The 17552-nt window shown below is 53.2% G+C and overlaps 1 protein-coding gene across 1 annotated transcript; it reads right to left on the bottom strand.

Annotated features, from left to right (window-relative positions):
• Positions 1–3763: 3763 nt before the first annotated feature.
• Positions 3764–17052, bottom strand: CACNG8 (calcium voltage-gated channel auxiliary subunit gamma 8). The gene is made up of 4 exons (XM_079906976.1): positions 16860–17052; positions 7561–7644; positions 6257–6397; positions 3764–4769 (listed from the first exon to the last, which is right to left on the bottom strand). Exons 1-4 carry the CDS (start codon positions 17035–17037, stop codon positions 4018–4020), a joined length of 1155 nt encoding a protein of 384 aa, XP_079763102.1. The 5' UTR covers positions 17038–17052; the 3' UTR covers positions 3764–4017.
• Positions 17053–17552: the final 500 nt, after the last annotated feature.

Below are 17552 nucleotides of genomic sequence, written 5' to 3'. Positions count from 1 at the left end.
CTCCTAGGTCACCTCATCCAGTCCTGAGTCTTTAAATACGCTGTCTCCTATATGCGGACATTTCCAAAACTTATATTTCCAAGCATGACCTCTCCCCCAGGCTCCAGTCTCACATATCCAACTGGCTACCTGATACCCCAGCTTGGATTTCTCACAGGCCTCTCTTAACTTGTCATGGCCCGAGGAGGATGCTTGACCCCTCCCACCTGATCCCTTCCCCCAGTGACCCCTTTCCAGGCAACACATAGCAGCACCACCCAACTTCACACAGTTAAAAGAGTTTTTCTCTTCTCTCTCCTCGGTTTTTCTTTCCCTCCTCTGTTACATCCAGTCCGCCACCACCATGGGCTTTGCCTCCAAAATCCCATTTCCTGTTCTTCCATTTTTCTCCACCCTCACCAGTTCCACATTGGTCCAGGCCACCATCAGCCTCAACTAGCCAAGGACGACAGCCTCTTAATTCCTTATTTCCACCTTCACTCCTAAATCTATTCTCAGCACAGCGACGCGGTTCTGTTATTTTGTTTTGTTTTTATAAATGAAAACAGGAGCATGTCATTCCTATGCCCATCCCACGGGGTCTAGAATAAAATTCCGATTTCTTCCCAGGGCTACAAGCCCCCACATGACAGGCCCCCGGCGCACGCTTCTGACCTCACCCCAATTTTCTCATCCTTGTTCATCTGCTCGCCATGGGGCCTCCTCAAAAATCGGCGACTCCTCAGGGCTTTTGCGCCGTCTCTGCTTGGCCAGAACGCTTGTCGCGTGCCTTTACTTCTCACAACCCACAGCTGTTACTGCTGCAGTGGGTTCTTCCTCAGGCTCCTCCCCTAAAGTCGCCACATCCTGCTTTGCTTTCCCCCCACCCCATCCCCACCTGTGCTGTGTGGCTTGCGGGATCTCAGTTCCCCCCACCAGGGATTGAACCTGGCCATGGCAGGGAAAGCCCGGAATCCTAACCACCAGGCTACCAGGGAACTCTCTTTCCTGCTTCATTTGAAAAACACTTCTCTGCAACTGAAATTCTTATATATATTGTTTATTGTGTCTCTCCTGTGAGTTCCAGGAGAGCAAAACCTTGGCTATCTGTTCCATACCACATTCCTTGCACCTAGACTGGTCTAGAACAGGTTGGGACTCAATGACTTTATTGAATAAAGAAAACAAACAAAAGAAATAGATGGAGCCTATACCCTGTGCGTGCTTCTGAGTCTCCACATTTCTTTCTGGGCACATCTCTGCGTTTTTCTCTGCAGCTTTACCCCGCCATTGCTGTGTATATATATATATATTTGCATCTCTGAGACTTCTCTGTTTTTTTTTGGTTTTTTTTTTTGCAGTACGCGGGCCTCTCACTGTTGTGGCCTCTCCCATTGACTCCGGACGCGCAGGCTCAGCGGCCATGGCTCACGGGCCCAGCCGCTCCGCGGCATGTGGGATCTTCCCAGACCGGGGCACGAACCCATGTCCCCTGCATCGGCAGGCGGACTCTCAACCACTGCGCCACCAGGGAAGCCCGACTTCTCTGTTTTGACTTGTGTATCTTGGTGGCAATCTCTCTCCTGTCCGTTTTCCTTTCCTTTCTGGATCACCTTTCTGTGTCTTTGACCTTTTCCTTTGTCCCTGTGACTCACCTAGTTTTGGTCTCTGTTGCCCTCATCCTTCCTCCCCCACCTTCCCTCCTTCCCACCGCTCTCCCTTCTGCCCATCCTCCACCTCTTTCTTGCTTTATGTTTGGCCTTTGGACTCTAGAATCCACTACCCCCTAGCCAGCTCTGCACCCGTCTTCCACCAAATTTGTCTCTCCCTGTTCTTCCCTCCGTTTATCATCCCTACACTAAGTTCCCCTCTGTCCCGCTAGTTGTATTCCTTTCCCTCTGTTTCCCAGCATCTCTTTCCAACATTGCCCCCATGGAATCCCTCCCCGGTCCCCTGCCCTCCAGTCTTCTAGTCCATCACAAGACCTGGCAGATGGGGGACCTCGGGAAATCTTTGCTGAGCAAATGAAGGGAAACCCACTGAGCACTGTCCCTTCTGTGTCCTCAGTGACCTTCAAATCCATTCCCCCCATCCCTCTACCCCCAGAGCCCTTTCCCAGCTCAGCTGCCACCCTCTCTCATCTGTCCCACAGCACTGGCCTCCTGTCTAGCCCTTTCCCACATCCCAGGTGCCTCCTTCTGACACCCATGTCTAATACTGCCCTTCACCTGCTCCAAGCTCTCCCGTGTCTCCTGCTACCCTTAGAATAAAGTCCAAACTCCTCAGCCGGGAACCCTAGCATCCTTAGACTCTGTCTTCTAGCTGCTTCTCTGGTCTTATCTCCCCAAAGGATGAGCCCTGTCCCCAATACATCATGCTCTTATATCCCCCCCAAGCTGACTCGAGTTGTTTTTTTCCCATGAAAGCTTTCCTCACCCCCTTCATCACTCATCCTTTTGAAACCCAGCCTGGGTCTAATGTTCTCCAGGAAGTTTCCCCAAGTACTACCCACTCTTGTCAGTTGGTCACTCTGTCTCTTCTTCTCTGGTCAAGCTGCCTAGCCTGGTCCCTGTTACAGCACCGATCGCCCTGCCTGGAGTTCGGTTTTTGACTCCTTGAGAGCACCAGTGGGGATCCTGATACTAATACACTGCCTGGTACATTAGCAGATGCTCAAAAACGTTAAGGAGTGAATGGCTGAATTAATGGATGAGTGAAACATGAATCTCTAAGTCCTAGTGTTTCTCCTGCACACCAGACACCATGCCTGTGCTTCAGTATTTGTGTGATTATCTGCTCCCTCCCACGAGTGAGAGTTTGAAGGGCCAGTGCCTGTGTCTGATGCTGTATTTCAGCATGTCTCTGCCTCTCACTCTCATCTCTGAGTTCCTTCCTCCCTTTCTGTACCATTCATGTTATGATCCTGTTTAAAGCCATTCCATGTCTCCCCACTGCCCTCAAATTAAATCTAAACTCTTGACCTGACCTACAAGTCCCTGGGCAGTCTGGCCCTGCCTTCGTCTCCAGCCCCATCTTGTTCCGTCTGCATGTGGCTCACTAGTACATGTTAGCCTTCTCTGGAAGCTCTTCCTGCCCCAGGGCCTTTGCATATGCTGTTCTCTGGCTAAGACACTTCCCTCCAGCTTCACCTGGCTGGCTTCTTGTCATCCTTTTGTGTTAGCTAAAATATCCCTTCCTTTTAAACTGGGCTAAGCCTCCCTGAAGGAGCATTTTGGATTTCTCCTTTGCCCTAACTGTAACTTACTGTGGTGTATACATTTCTTGGATTAATGTCTGTCTCATGCACAAGATGTAAACTCTATGAGGATGTTGGGGACCCTATCTGACTTCCCTCCTTCTGTAGGCTCAGCATTTGGCACAATGCCTGGCACTTAAGTACACAAATAAATTGCTGGTAATGAATGATCAAGTCTGTCTCTGGGACTGTTTACGTTCCCTCCCCAGCGCCATGCTGGTACATAGCAGGTGCTTTTAAAGCCCTTGTGGAAGGATGAGTGAAGAAGTGAACGAATGCCCACGTCTGTCCCTTGTCACTTTGCCTTTCTGCATCCCTCTTTTATCTTTCTGTCTCTTTACATAGAGCATATATATAGTCTGCAGGTATAACTATATAGTCGTGTGTTATGGGTCCCTCTCCAGGAGTTGGGCTGGGCTGGGAGTCCCTCCTCCGTGCCCCGCCCCCACATGCACACAGCAAAACATTAAAAAGAAAACATCTCAAAACTGCAGAAAACACCACAGCCCTCCCCCTCCCCCCCACAAAAAATAAATAAAACACGACGCTCCCTCCCAACGGCCCCCTCCCTTCCCTTCCCCCTCCCTCAGGGTCCCTGATTCGGAGGGTGGCGGGCGCTCCCCCACGCCCGAGAGGTGGGGAGGGGCGCGGGGGAGCACCAAGCAGTCTCCAGCGCGCTCACGGGGAAGGAGGGGGGCACCCCCGACCCCCGGCAGCCTCGTTGCACGCGCGCCCGCGCACGCGCCCCGGACACGCCCCCCTCGGCGCCCCCCGTCGCGCCCCTACACGGGTGTGGTTTTCCTGTTGAGCGTGTTGCCGTTGGAGGCGGCGGCCTCCTTGGCCAGGGTCCCGGGGGCTGGCGCGGCGGGCGCGGGCGCGGCGGGCGCAGGCGCGGCGGGCGGCCCGGTGACCGTGACCGTGACGCCGCCGCCCGCCTCCTTGGGGAAGGCGTTGTGCAGCGTGAGGAAGCCGGACGCCCCCCCGCGGTCCCGCTCTGAGCCCGCCCCGCCGCCGCCGCCGCCCCCCGCGCCCCCCGCCGCGCCGCCGTACGCCCCGCCGCCGGCACCGGCGCTAGCCAGCCCCGCGGCCACGCTGCCCTTGGACGGGTCGCGGCTGAGCGTGTACATGGAGATGTCCGTGGAGGCGAAGCCCGGGCCCCCGGCGCCGCCGGGAGACGCGTCCCGCGACGGCGACGGCTCGCTGGAGCGGGAGCTAGAGCGGGAGCGGCGGCGGTAGCGGAAGCGGTAACTGGGCAGACGGAGGATGGCCGAGGGGCCGCTCCCGCCACTGCCGCCCGCGCCCCCGCCGGCCTTGAGCAGGTCCGAGCGAGACTGGCAGTGCGCCTCGCGGCTGCGCTCGATGTAGATGTTGACGGCCAGCACGCCGATCACCTCGGCCAGGATGAACGACAGCCCGCCGAAGTAGAAGGACCAGCCGTACGAGTAATGGTTCTTCTTCTCCTCGTCCCGCTTCGGGCCCGGCTCGCCCGCGTTTGCCGAGATGTACACGATCACGCCGATGATGTTGCTCAGGCCTGGGCGGGGACGGTCAGACGGGAGCCTCGAGGCCACCCCTGGCCCCGCCCCCGCCCCCGGCCTGTCCCCGCCGGCCCAGGCCCAGCCCCGCTCTGAGCTCCACCCCTGATGGTCTAGGCCCCGCCCCAGATGGTCCAGACCGCCCCGCCCACTGGCCAGCCCAGGCCCCGCCCCATGTTGGCATAAGCTCCACCGTCAGATGGTCCAAGCCCCTTCCCAGATGGTCTAAATTTCTTCCCAGGTGGCCCAGGCCCCGCCCCGAAGGGCCCCCAATCCTGCTTCGGATGGTCCACCATCCCCAGCTAATTCAGGTCCTACTCTGTTGGTCGAAAGCCCACCCTGGTCGGTCTAAACTCCGCCCCAGTTCGTCCAGGGCCCACCCCAGAAGGTTTAGGATCACCCTTAATGGTCCAGATCCCTCCGGGATGGCCCAAGCCCTGCCCCAGATGGTCTAAACTCCTCCCCAGATGGCTCAGGCCCTTTCCTCGCTGGCCTAAACTCTGCCCTTGATAAGATGACCCTGGCTGGGGTTTCCTGGCCCTACCCTGATTGGTCTAACTCCACTCTTAACTTTATAAATCTTGGTGTTCCCTAGGCCTCACCCTCCGCTCGTTTAGTTAATGAGGTAATCCCGCTCTGACTCTCTAGGCCCTAACTCTGGCTGATCTGAACCCTTTCATGATTATCCTCTATTCTAGGTCTCCCCCACACTACTCTTACTAAAGCAGGTCTCCCGTCTACTCTAAGCCCCGCCTCCAGCTTGCTAAACCCTGCCCCCTGAGGATCGCGGTCAGGCTCCTCCCCCGTCCCAAGTGTAGTTAGCCCGGTCTTTCAAATCCTCCAAGCCCCACCCCCTGCAGATCTTGATCCAACTCCAAAGCATCCCCTGCTGTTTATGCTAAATCCTCCCCCTTCTCCTCTGGATTCCATCCCTTCAGAAAGGCTGACTCCTCGAATTTCCCAATACTACTCACTTCGAGTAGAAAGGGGGTCTTGCCCCTTAATGCCCTCCCTCACTACCGAGTTGGTCTGGATGCTTTCGCAGGACCAGACCCTTTTTGGGTACACCGGAGCCCACGAGACCCCGCCCCCTAGAGCAGGCTCCTCCCCATCTGAATCCAAATCACTTTCTCCCTCTCAGGTCGGTCTTCTCCGTCTTCAAGACCGCAATTCAGCCTCAAGGGCCCACCCCCTCTCCCAAAGTCCTCCCCTTCCGTCTCCTGGACCGCAAGCTTTGGAATCTAAACTCCTGGCATCCCGGATTACGCGGTAGACAGACACCTGTCTGTGCTGGGTTCACTCGCCCAGAAGACTACCGGAAGGCGACACCTACCTCGCCCAGCGGGTGGCGATGGAGCTTGGGAAGAGCCTAGGAAGGCTCCGGGCCCCAGGGAGCGCCCGGGCAGGGTAGCTTTGCAGGCGCGCGCGCGCTCACACACACACGTGCGCGCTCGCAGGTGGGCCGCCCCCTCCCTCTGCCTCTCACCTGCTGCCACGAACAGGATCCCTGCTCCCAGAATGATGTTCCTCTTGGACTTGTAGACCCGGGAGGCCGCCACGCACACGCCCCCGAGCAGCAGCAGGATGGCGCTGAGGATGGGGAAAATGCTGGAGGCCCGGACGACTCCTGGAGAAAGGAGAGTATGGGGAGAGATGGGGGGTGGGAACCAGGGCGTCAGACACGGCCGCCTGGCCCCCTGGCGCCCCGCGCCTCCTGCTGCCTCCGTCTCCGCTTCTCTCTCGCTGGCTCTCCAATTCTCCTTCTCTGCCTGGTTATTTTCTGTTATTGTCTCACTTTCTCTCCTCTTTAAAATTTCTCTCTTTCTCGATCTGATTGCCTCTCTCTTTTTCTGTGTCTTTTTCTTTCTTCCTCTATTTTTCTCTCTCCTGGCATATTTTTCTTCCCTTTTATTTCTCTAATCACTCTCCCTCTCTCTTTTTTTTCCCCTCGGAACTTCTCTATTTCTCTGTGGACCCTCTCCCTCTCTCTTTTTCCTTCTCGCACGCTCTTTCCCTTCCTCTCCTGCGCATTTTTTCCTTCCTCCAGATCTTTCTGAATCAAATCTCTAAATACCTCTCTCCCTCCCACCCCATCCCCCCTTCTGCCAGGCTTCACCTATCTCTCTGGGTTTCTCTTCTCTCTTCCCCTGCCCCCTCCCTCTCTCCCTCTCCCGCTCTCTTCTTCCCTTCCTCCTCTCTGTCCCTCCCCCCCACCCCTTCCTGCCTGGCTTCATCTGTAGCTCTGGGTTTCTCTTCTCTTACTTTCTCCCTTCTCTCTCTCTCCCCCTCTCTCTGCAGTCCTTTCCACCGTCTCCCAAACCCTAGGCAACCAGATTCTGCGATTTCTGAGCCCGGTTGAGGCCGCAGCCAATCATAACTCTGGATTTGCCGCGTTCTTGGGGTAGCTAACCAATCTCACCACAGGCTTCCCCAGCCAGCTCCCTAGAATGGCCCGTCCGCGCCGTCCGCGCCTCAGGTTGCCTCACGGCCCCAGGGCGCAGCGACCAATCCCAACCCAGAGAGTCACTGCACTGAGTTGCCTCGAGTACCCAGGCCATCACGACGGCCAATCAGCTCCCGGGATCCCTTCTCAGCCCGCCCCAAGGTGAGAGGAGGGGGCGGGAGAGACCACTGAGCCAATCGGTGACCAGAGGATCTCAGTATCTGGGCTTGGATTGGCTGACAAGTTCATCTCTGCGTGTGGTTCTAAGTGCCGAAGCACAGCCCCCTCTCCCCTCGCACTTGCCCAAGCCCGGTAGTCCCCCCACTCTGTCCCCGACCCCCACGTACGGAGCAGATACTCCGCGCTGTCATGGTCGTAGTCCGTGTCCTCCGGGAAATGGTTGATCTTCACGCAGACGCCTCTTTTCAACCCTGGAGGGGAATGGAGGTGATAGTCGTGGGCACTTAAGAGTGCGGAAACCCCGGGTAAGAAAAGACCCTCCTCAAACCCCTTCTGATTGGGAGACAGGAAGTAATGGCTCCTGATCCTGTCTGTGCACCTGGGACAAACTTTCAACCTCCCGGCCCCGGTTTCCCTACCAGTTAAAAAAAAGAAAAAAGGTAAAGAAAGGAAGGGAGGGAGGGAGGAAATCATCCAACACTCACTAAAAGGCCACAAGAACTTTTGCCCTGTAACCTGTACGGGGACAGTCTCTCTGGCCTCTGTTTCCACCTCTGTAAGAAAGAAGGCGTTGCTTTCAGCCATGTCGTCACTCTTCAACTCAAAATCGGTTGAAAATGCGTGGGAAAACGAAGAGGCGGCAGAGGGCCAGGAGGACTACATTTCCCATGAGGCCCTATGAAGTCCAATTGTGAGGAGAGAGAAGCCCCAGTGGATCACCGGGGTTGTAGTCTCTTCAATCCTCCATATGGGAGAGGGATTCCCCGGCTCTCTGCGCACTGCACCTGGGGTCCTCTGGGAGGAGATGCAGAGGTCGGAGCTAGCAGAGGCACGCTAGGGGTGCAATATGCCTCCAGTGGTCCTGCAGTCTCAGCCCCTTCCTCCCCCTAAGAACCCACTTCCTTACACAGCTGCAGACCGATGTATAAATAAGTATAAATTTAAATACATTTTGTTTCCTCAATTCTCCAGGCTCCTTCCAACCTCCCGGCCACTGCCCAATGCTGCAGAACATTCTGCTTACATTCTTCACTGGCGAAAAACTTACCTTGCAAGCGAGCAGTGCACGGGACACCAGCTTGAGGAAGCTTTCGCTCACACACACACACACACACACACACACACACACACCCCTCCCACCCATTCTGGGGTGTAGCAGCTCCCTGCACCACCACCTTCTTAGCATGCATTGGTTTGATTTATGATCTTCTTCAGCACGCTAGGAGTTCCTGCAGGGGGAGGGCATGGGGTCTGATTCCTCCGTGTGTCCCTAGCATTGCCTGGCACAAAGGAGGCCTCAAGAAATGAGTGTTGAAAGAATTAAGTTATGAATGAATATAAGGATGACAGAAGGGGAGATTCGAGGCAAAAGATGACACGGAAAGAAATGGGGGTAAAGGAAAAGACTGGAAAGAAGGACTATAAGGCAGTGAATAATTCCACTAAGAGCTACCATTTGTTAAGTGCTTCCTAGGTGGATTAACTCATCCACAGCTCACAGGAGATCCACGAAATAGAAAATGTTATTGGTGTCGTGCGGTGACCAAACATTGAGAACTGGAGTCGCACTGCTTGATAATGAAGCCTGAATCCATCGTGTCCTTATTCTGTGACCTTGTTGGCCTTACTTGGGCCAATTTACTTCGATCCCTTTTCCTATAACAAGGGGCTACTAGGACCTACCTCACTGGGTTGTTGTGAGGGTTGAATCCAGGTATAGAGATTTAGCACTTTGCCTGGAACACAATTAGGTGTTCAGCTGATACCACGCCGTATACCCATTGTCCAGATGAGGAAGCAGAGGCATAACAAGGGTTCATCAATTCACAGCTGATGGGTGGTGGAAGCAGAATTCAAACACACAGCGGTTTGCCCCCACTGGAATGTAAGCTTATAGGCTGTTCACCACTCTTCAACATCTAGAGCAATGCCTAACACATAGTAAGTGCTTAATAAATATTTTTATGTACGAATGATTGAATGGGCAACAAGCACATGAAAAGATCCTCCATATCACTAATCGTTAGGGAAATGCAAATCAAAACAACAGTGAAATACCCTCTCATAGATATGAGATACCATCCCATTAGGATGGCTACTATAAACAAGCAAACAAAATAAAACAGAAAATAAGTGTTGGTGAGGATGTGGGGAAATTGGAACCCATGTGCACTGTTGTGGGAATATAAAATGGTGCAGTCGCTATGGAAAATAGTATGGAGGTTCCTCAAAAAGTTAAAATTACTATATGATCCAGCAAGTCCCTTCTGGGTTTATACTCAAAAGAACTGAAAGCAAGGTCTCTAAGAAATATTTGTACATCCATTTTCGTGGCAGCATTATTCACAACAGCCAAAAGCAACCTAAGTGTCCATCAATGGATGAACGGATAAAGTGTGGCATATACGTAGAATGGAATGTTGTTCAGCCTTTAAAAGTAAGGGAATTCTGACACATGCTACAACCTGGATGAACCTTGAAGATATTATGCAAGTGAAATAAGTCAGTCACAAAAATACAAATACTGTATGATTCCACTCATGTGCGATATCTAGAGTCATCAAATTCACAGAGACAGAAAGTAGAATGATGGTTGCCAGGGGCTGGGAGCAGGGAAGAATAGGTACAGAGTTTCAGTTTTGAAAGATGAAAAGTTTTGGAGCTTGGGTACCCAATGTGAATCTACTTAACATTACTGAACTGTGCTTTTAAAAATGGTTAAGATGGTACACTTCACATTCTGTGCATTTTACTTAAAAAAAAAAAAAAGCCATTGAATGAATGAATGAAGATGCACCTTTTGAGTGCAGATGTTTACCCATCAGCACATCCAGTGTGGTGTGGTGTGGGGGGGTCAAGTTCTCTCCTTTCTTGAGTGGGATTATAGTACTTCTCTCAACACATGAATGATAACTCAATGAGATTGAGCATGGAGAGTACCCGGCATGCAGACTCTCCGCAGACTAGTCATGCTGGCAGTAATGATAACTAGTACGTACTGAGGGCTAACCACACAGTAGGCACGGCTCCAAGCATTTGACAGGTAGGTACTAACACAGTATGCATGACCAGCCCTTAGAAATACCAGGCAGTGATAGTATCCCTGCTTTACAGGTGAGGAAACTGAGGTATAGAGTTGAAGAAATTGCTCAGTTCTATAGATGGTAAGTCATGGGGAGGAGACTCTGGGCCTCAAAGGTGAGCTTTTTTTTTTTTTTAAGGTGAGCATTTTCTTTTCTTTTTCTTTTTTTCCTGGCCAAGCCATGCGGCTTGCGGGGGTCTTAGTTCCCCAACCAGGGATCAAGCCCTGTGCAGTGGAAGCGCAGAGTTCTAACCACTGGACCGCCAGAGAGGTCCCAGAGGTGAGCATATTTGTGGCAGTAGAGTGTAGTGGTTATGTTAGCCACGAGCACGGGCTTTGGAATCACATTCTCTGGACTCACATGCCAGGGCTGCCACTTCCCAGCTGGGTGGCTTTGGGGACTTGGACACCCCTGAGCCTCGGCTTCCTCGTTTGGAGAATGCGGATGGTGATAATGACCACATACGGTTTGCGAGCACTCAGTGACCCACGAATGACAGAGTCAAGCGCGGACCGCACGGGGGTTACGCGGCACGCCTCTGCGTGTTATCCGACCAGCTGGGCTGGGAGCTCCTTAGGCGCAGGCATGGTGGTGATGCGTCTCTGAGTGTCCCCAGGGCCCGCCTAACACAGACCCGGGCAGGCAGCGGTGGGGGGGAGTGGGGAAGCGGGATGGGGGGCGGTGCGCAGGGGTGTGTACTGTGGCGAGGACCACGGCTCTGCCCCTCGTACGCTGGGTGGCCATGTGGCTGACTCACTTCCCCTTTCTGGCCTTCAGCTTCCTGCTCTGACAAACTCGGGTGATAATAATACCTTCCCCCTGGAGCAACTGGGAGGGTTCAATGAGATAAGGCACGCAAAGTGCTGAGAACAGGGGCTCTATATAGTCCGCTCGAATAAATTGGGCTGTGGGTCTAGATTCTGGAGGCTGAAATTCCTGAGAAGGGAGCTAGACCCATACGGATCCCCCAGCCCTGGGGTTGGTTCTGGGGCACCTGAAATGTGGCAACTGAGACGGAGTGTGAGTGTAAAATGGGCACCAGATTTCAGATTTGGTATGAAGAAAAATGCATACTATTCCATTAATAATCGTTATATTGCTAACATGTTAAAATAATGGTTTGGCTACGCTTGGTTAGATAAAATGTATTACTAACGTTTATATTAATGTATTATATTGTATAAATTGTATTTATTAAATTAGATTCATTGAACCTTCCCCTTTGTACTTGTTTTAATGCCACAGCTAGAAACATTTAAGTTATGTAGACAGCTTGTGTGATGTTTCTATTGGGCAGTGCTGGTTGGGAGGCAGGGACTTCTGGGTTATCAAGGAGGGGACACTCAGGGGTTGGTCATCTGAATTCATAATACTGAGAAGAAGAAGAACAGAATATAAACGACATAGTCTAGCCTTTACCCTGTGCCTGCTGGCCTTTTGAATGCTTTACATGTAATAACTCATTGAATTCGCTCCACAGCCCTGTGGGTTAGGGGCCATTATAATCCCCATTTCACCGATGACGGAAATAAAGCACAGAGAAGTAGAATATATGGCTCAATGTCACCTTCCTGTGCACAGCAGACAGGAAGTAACCCAATAAGTCTTGTTCTCGAGTCTATGTCCCAATCACGACTTTCTACTGCACTTCTCAGAAAGACGGAGGGACAAGAGGATGGGACCTAAGAATTCCTGGGGACAGAGTGTCTTCAGGGGGCAATGGCCCGGGGGGGGCAGTTTCTACACCCCTGGATCCCCGATAGGATGGAGGCTAGTGGTTATATTGCTTTGACTCCTGGGAAACCAAAGAGACCTGGATTCAGATCCAGAGTCTACTGCATATTAGCTGTGTGACCTTGGGAAAGGTGCTTTCCTTCTCTGAGCCTTAAGCATTCATTTCTAGGAGATGGGGGTGATAGTAGTACATAGCGCACAGAATTATTGTGAGCATCCAATGACGCATGAGTGATGACTATAATAACAATAAAGTCTACCTTCATTTACCCCCTGCTTAACACAAATCCTTTGGCTCCCAGGACCCAGTTACCTCATTTTCCCCAAACCTCTGTGGTCACTCCTTTCTCAGCTCCCTTTGCTGGCTCTTCTCATCTTTCTGATTGTCTTTGAATACTGGACTAGCTCAGGCTTCAGCCTTTCAACTAATTTTTTGGTTTGTTTCTGTCTCTGCTCATCCATCCACATGCCATGACCCGCCCACCAGCCCAGGCTCTCCCCTGAACTCTGACCTCATATATCATATCGCTAACATCCTAGATCAGGGGGTCAGCAAACTATGACCCACAGGCTGAACCCAGCCTGCCAAATCCAGCAAAGAATGGGTTTTACATTTTTTTTTTTTTTAATGATTGAAAAGCTGTCAGAGAAGACTATCTCGTGGTACGTGAAAATGATATAAAATTCAAATGTCAGTGCCTGTAAAGGAAGTTTAATTGGAACCCAGCCACACTCATCCACTCACGCATCATCTCTGGCTATTTTAAGGAGTAGCAGCAACAGAGATCACACGCCCCACAAAGCCTAAGAAACTGACTGTACGGCACTTTGTGAGTCCTTTCCTATACTGACTCCTGTCCTACACAGTATCTCAAATAGGCACCCTCAATTTATTTTTGTAATTTTTTTGGGTAAAGGCACCTCAATTTAACATGTCCAAAACTGAGCTCATGATAGCCCTCCTTATAATAAATTGGGTAAGAGAAAATAAAACAAATACAATAAAATACCAGCTGTTCCAGCAGATGAACCTCCCCCACCCCTACCCGACCACATTCTCCGGTGCTCAGGCCACAGCCTTAGAGCAGTGACTCTCAATGAGGGGCGATTTTATTCCTAGTCTGGAGACAGTTGACGATTTTGGTGTCCACACCGGTGGATGCTGCTGGTGTTTAAAAGGTAGAGCCCAGGGATGCTGCCACACAGCCTACAACACGCAGGACGCACCCCCCAACCCCAGCCCACAGCCGCAACACGGAATTATCCACCCCCAAATGTCAACAGCGCTGAGGTTGGGAAACCCCGCTTTTGAGACGCCCCGACACTTCTCTCTCATATCCTACAACTGCCCCACCAGCAATTCCTGCCCGCTGTAGCGGCAGAACATACTCACAGTTGAAACCCAAACTCTACGGCTCCCACCCCGATAAGCCACCTCCCATTCTCCCTTTTCCTTTCCTCCTAAATACCCAACACAGCAGCAAGAGCGATGCCCTTAACCTTTAAGCCAGCTCCTGTCACTCCTCCCCTCCGATGTGGAAAGCAAATTACATTCCAGGACCTGGAAGCTCGTGGTATCGCCTTGACTGCACCTCCTACCATATCCCTCCTCACCACCTCTGCCTGGGCCACGCGGGCCTCCCATGATGGTCAGACACAAGGCACATTCCCACTGCAGAGCCTGAGCAATGTTTCTACAGCCTGAAGCGTTTCCCTCCAGAAGCCACATGGCTCCATCTCTGGGCTCATTTAGCCTACGCCTCGGATGTCACCTGCTCAGTCCCCTTTATCTCCAATTTCTGCAGTTTCACACCCTTGCCCCTAACACTTCCCATCCCCTCCCTTGCTCTTTTTCCTCCTTTGCACTCAGCTCTAACACCCTAGGTGTTGTATTTACTTATCTCCCTTATTATCTGTCTCTTCTGCTAGAATATAAGACATATAAAAACAGCAGTCTTTCATGTACACACTGCTATATTTAAAATGGGTAACCAAGGGCTTCCCTGGTGGCGCAGTGGTTGAGAGTCCGCCTGCCGATGCAGGGGACGCAGTTTCGTGCCCCAGTCCAGGAAGATCCCACATGCCGCAGAGCGGCTGGGCCCGTGAGCCATGGCCGCTGAGCCTGCGCGTCCGGAGCCTGTGCCCCGCAACAGTGAGAGGCCCGCGTACCGCAAAAAAAAAAAAAAAAAAAAAAAAAGGGTAACCAACAAGGACCTACTGTAGAGCACAGAGAACTCTGCTCAATGTTGTGTGGCAGCCTGGATGGAGGGGAGTCTGGGGGAGAATGGATACATGTATATGTATGGCTGAGTTGCTTTGCTGTGCATCTGAAACTATCACAACGTTGTTAATTGGCTATACTCCAATATAAAATAAAAAGTTAAAAAAAAAAAAACAGGTTTCTTTGCTGTTGGTTTTTTTCTCCTTCCACGTCTATAGCTCCAGAATCACGAACAGCGTCTGGCACACAGTATAAACTCAATAAATAGCGGTTGTTGAGGAGGGGATGAATACATGGAATGACTGCTATTTGCTGTACACTGTCCATCAGTGTATAATGAGAAACTGGGTGTCAAATTTTAACATAATGAGAAAATTGGATGGGTGTGAGGCAACAGGGACCAGAGGTGACGGGAGAAAGGGAGACCCTCATGCCTGATCTGAGGAAGCAGCTGCTACTCGGATCCAGCCAACCGTGGCCACTGCAGGATACTGGCCCCGTGTTGTCAGATCTTCCACTAGTTCAAAAGAAGCTGGAAATCGGATTTTCAATGTGCAATCTCCCTATTTTTAAATGTTGGCAACCGATTCAGATTTTGGTTTCAGTTTTAAACACTCCACACACCAGACAAAGCGTATCTGCAAATCCCATCCATCAGACCTGAGTTCTCTTGGCTCTTCCCCAGTCACAGCTGGGTTACCTTGGGCAAGTAGCTTAACATCTCTGAGCCTCGGTTTCCTCATCCTCAACAGGAGGGTGGTGCCCTGCCGCCCCCCTCCCATAGGATTAAATGAGATAATAACATTCCTTGCTCATCAGGAGTACCCAGCAAGGGACTTCCCTGGTGGTGCAGCGGTTAAGGGTCCACCTGCCAATGCAGGGGATGCGGGTTCGAGCCCTGGTCCGGGAGGATTCCCACATGCCGCTGAGCAACTAAGTCCCTTTGCCACAACTATTGAGCCTGCGCTCTAGAGCCCGTGAGCCACAATTACTGAGTCCTCGTGCCACAACTACTGAAGCCCGCGCGCCTAGAGCCCGTGCTCTGCAACAAGAGAAGCCACCTCAATGAGAAGCCCGCGCACCACAACCAAGAGTAGCCCCCGCTCGCCGCAACTAGAGAAAGCCCCACGCGCAGCAGTGAAGACCCAACGCAGCCAAAAATTTAAAAAAAAAAAAAAAAAAAAGAGTGCCCAGCAAAACGGAGGAGGAAAAGATGGGGAAAAGAGAGGGATAAAAAGAGAAGTGAAGGGATTTTGATCTTTTTGGCCCTGGAGGGGGAAATTGGGGATTGGCTGGTCCCACTCCTTCATGTTGCAGACCAGGGCCCTGAGGCTTGGGGAGGTGACAAGATAGTGAGCACACAGGGGGATAGATGCACAGGAGGACTGGAACCCAGGTGTCCTGCTTCCCAGCCCATCACTTCCACGCTATGTGGAAAGAAATGGCAAAGCTGAGAGCAAAACAAACAGAGGAGTTGCTAAGAGGAAGAGGCCTGGCGTGGGGAGATGGGAGGCTGAGGGAGCCAGCTGGGAGGGAGCCTGCAAGGAGAGTAGGACCAAGCAAAGAGCAAAGATGGAGATTAGAAGAGGCGGTGGCCTCATCGTCAAGAAACAGGGTCTGGAAGGAGGACGTCAAAGGGAGGATGAATGGAGGGAAGATGAGGCAGAAGCTTCTAAAGACCAAGGAGGACAAGGACCCGCAGGGGAGGCTGGGAGGCCTGATGGGGAGGGAGAGGCGGGCAGACAAGATCCGCCGGAGGACAAGCCACAGAGAGGAAAGAGGAGAGGGCCGTGGGTTACGGGCAGTTAGGGCAGGATGTTTTAGGAGAGAAACAGCCAAAGTGAGGCCAAAGGGACGGAGGAGATGGGGAAGACGCTGTGACTGGGTCCATAAGAGGTAGGGGCGCTCAGAGGGCAGAGGTAGGACGTGGGGGAGAGAAGATGCAAAGGGCAAAAGGAGGAGGGGGGCCCAGCTCAAGGGTGAGCAGGAAGCCGGGAGGCAAAGCAGAGCGTGCCAGTGCTGGAATCGAGGCAGAGGGAGCCCCTCACGCAGGGAGGCCAGGCACCCACAGGGGTGAGAGGGAGGGAGGAGAGGGGGCTTTCCCCACGAATGAAGGAAAGATAAGATTAGGCGGGTCCCGAGCGGAGGGGGCGCAGGACGTGCCGAGTGACTGAGAGGCGTGGATGGGGAGGGTCGAGGCGAGGGGGGCGGGATTCAGAAGAGGGTCAGGACGCAGAGAAGAGTGAGAAGGACAGGGGAAGGTGTGTGGGCAGGCGTGGCAAGGAACCCCAGGAGGAGACGGGAGGCCGCAGTGGGGACCACAGGAAACTGGGAGATTTCCCAGGGAGGAAGCCCAGCCGGCCGCGGACGGGACGAGGGGCCGGGCCGCAAATGGAGGGGCGCAAGGCCGGGGCCCCCTCCACCCTACCTTCCAGGCAGCAGATCCTCCAGAGGCCCGAGTGGGTGAGTCCGCCGGGGTCCTTCTTCTCCGAGGAGCCACTGCCCCCGCGGTGGTGGGGCCCGTCGTCGCCAGCCGTGAGGTTGGTGGTGTTGCAGATGAAGGCGCGCGTGTAGAGCCAGTAGTCCGTGCTGATGGCAATGGTCATGAGGCCGAAGGCTGCGAAGGCGCCCACCGTGGTGAGCAACACCTGCACCCCCTTCTCGCACCAGAGGCCCCTCTCTTCGTTCCAGCGCTTCAGCGACTCCAGTTTGACCACGGGCAGCCGGGGGGCCGTGGGCCACCACCGGGGCAGCGGGGGCGGGGCCGTGCCGGCGGCTGGGGGGGTCACAGCGCAGGCAGAAGTGGGGGGCCCGGGGCCAGGGGCTGGGGAGGGGGCGGCGAGGAGGAGGCTGAGGCCGGGGACGGGGTCAGAAGGCAGCCATGGTCGGCAGCTGGTGGAGGGCAGGGAGCGAGATAAAGGATTAGACAGGAGGGCTCACCTCCCTGGACACCCCTTTAACTGCACCCCAGCCCCCCAAAGAAACCCCACTCTTTCCTCGGTTGAAGAAACTCCTTCCACTCTGCTTGCCACTGCCACTTCTCTGAAAAACAATCTCCCTGCGTCCAAGAAATTCTTCCCACTAATCCCACTCTGAGACATACCCCACCTATGTCCTGAGT

The sequence above is a fragment of the Stenella coeruleoalba genome (genome assembly GCF_951394435.1).
Source record: "Stenella coeruleoalba genome assembly, chromosome: 20".
Classification (NCBI taxonomy): domain Eukaryota; kingdom Metazoa; phylum Chordata; class Mammalia; order Artiodactyla; family Delphinidae; genus Stenella; species Stenella coeruleoalba.
Note: the sequence above shows the minus strand (reverse complement) of the source record. Positions and strands in the feature narration are given on the sequence as shown.

What these genes read in the sequence shown, in the direction of transcription:
- CACNG8 (XM_079906976.1), bottom strand. Translation starts at nt 17,037, where the DNA reads ATGACCATTGCCATCAGCACGGACTACTGGCTCTACACGCGCGCCTTC. An exon ending in CAGCGCGGAGTATCTGCTCC is followed by an intron (nt 6,398 to 7,560) that starts GTACGTGGGGGT and finishes TCCTTTCTCCAG; the next exon opens with GAGTCGTCCGGGCCTCCAGC. An exon ending in GATCCTGTTCGTGGCAGCAG is followed by an intron (nt 4,770 to 6,256) that starts GTGAGAGGCAGA and finishes GTCCCCGCCCAG; the next exon opens with GCCTGAGCAACATCATCGGC.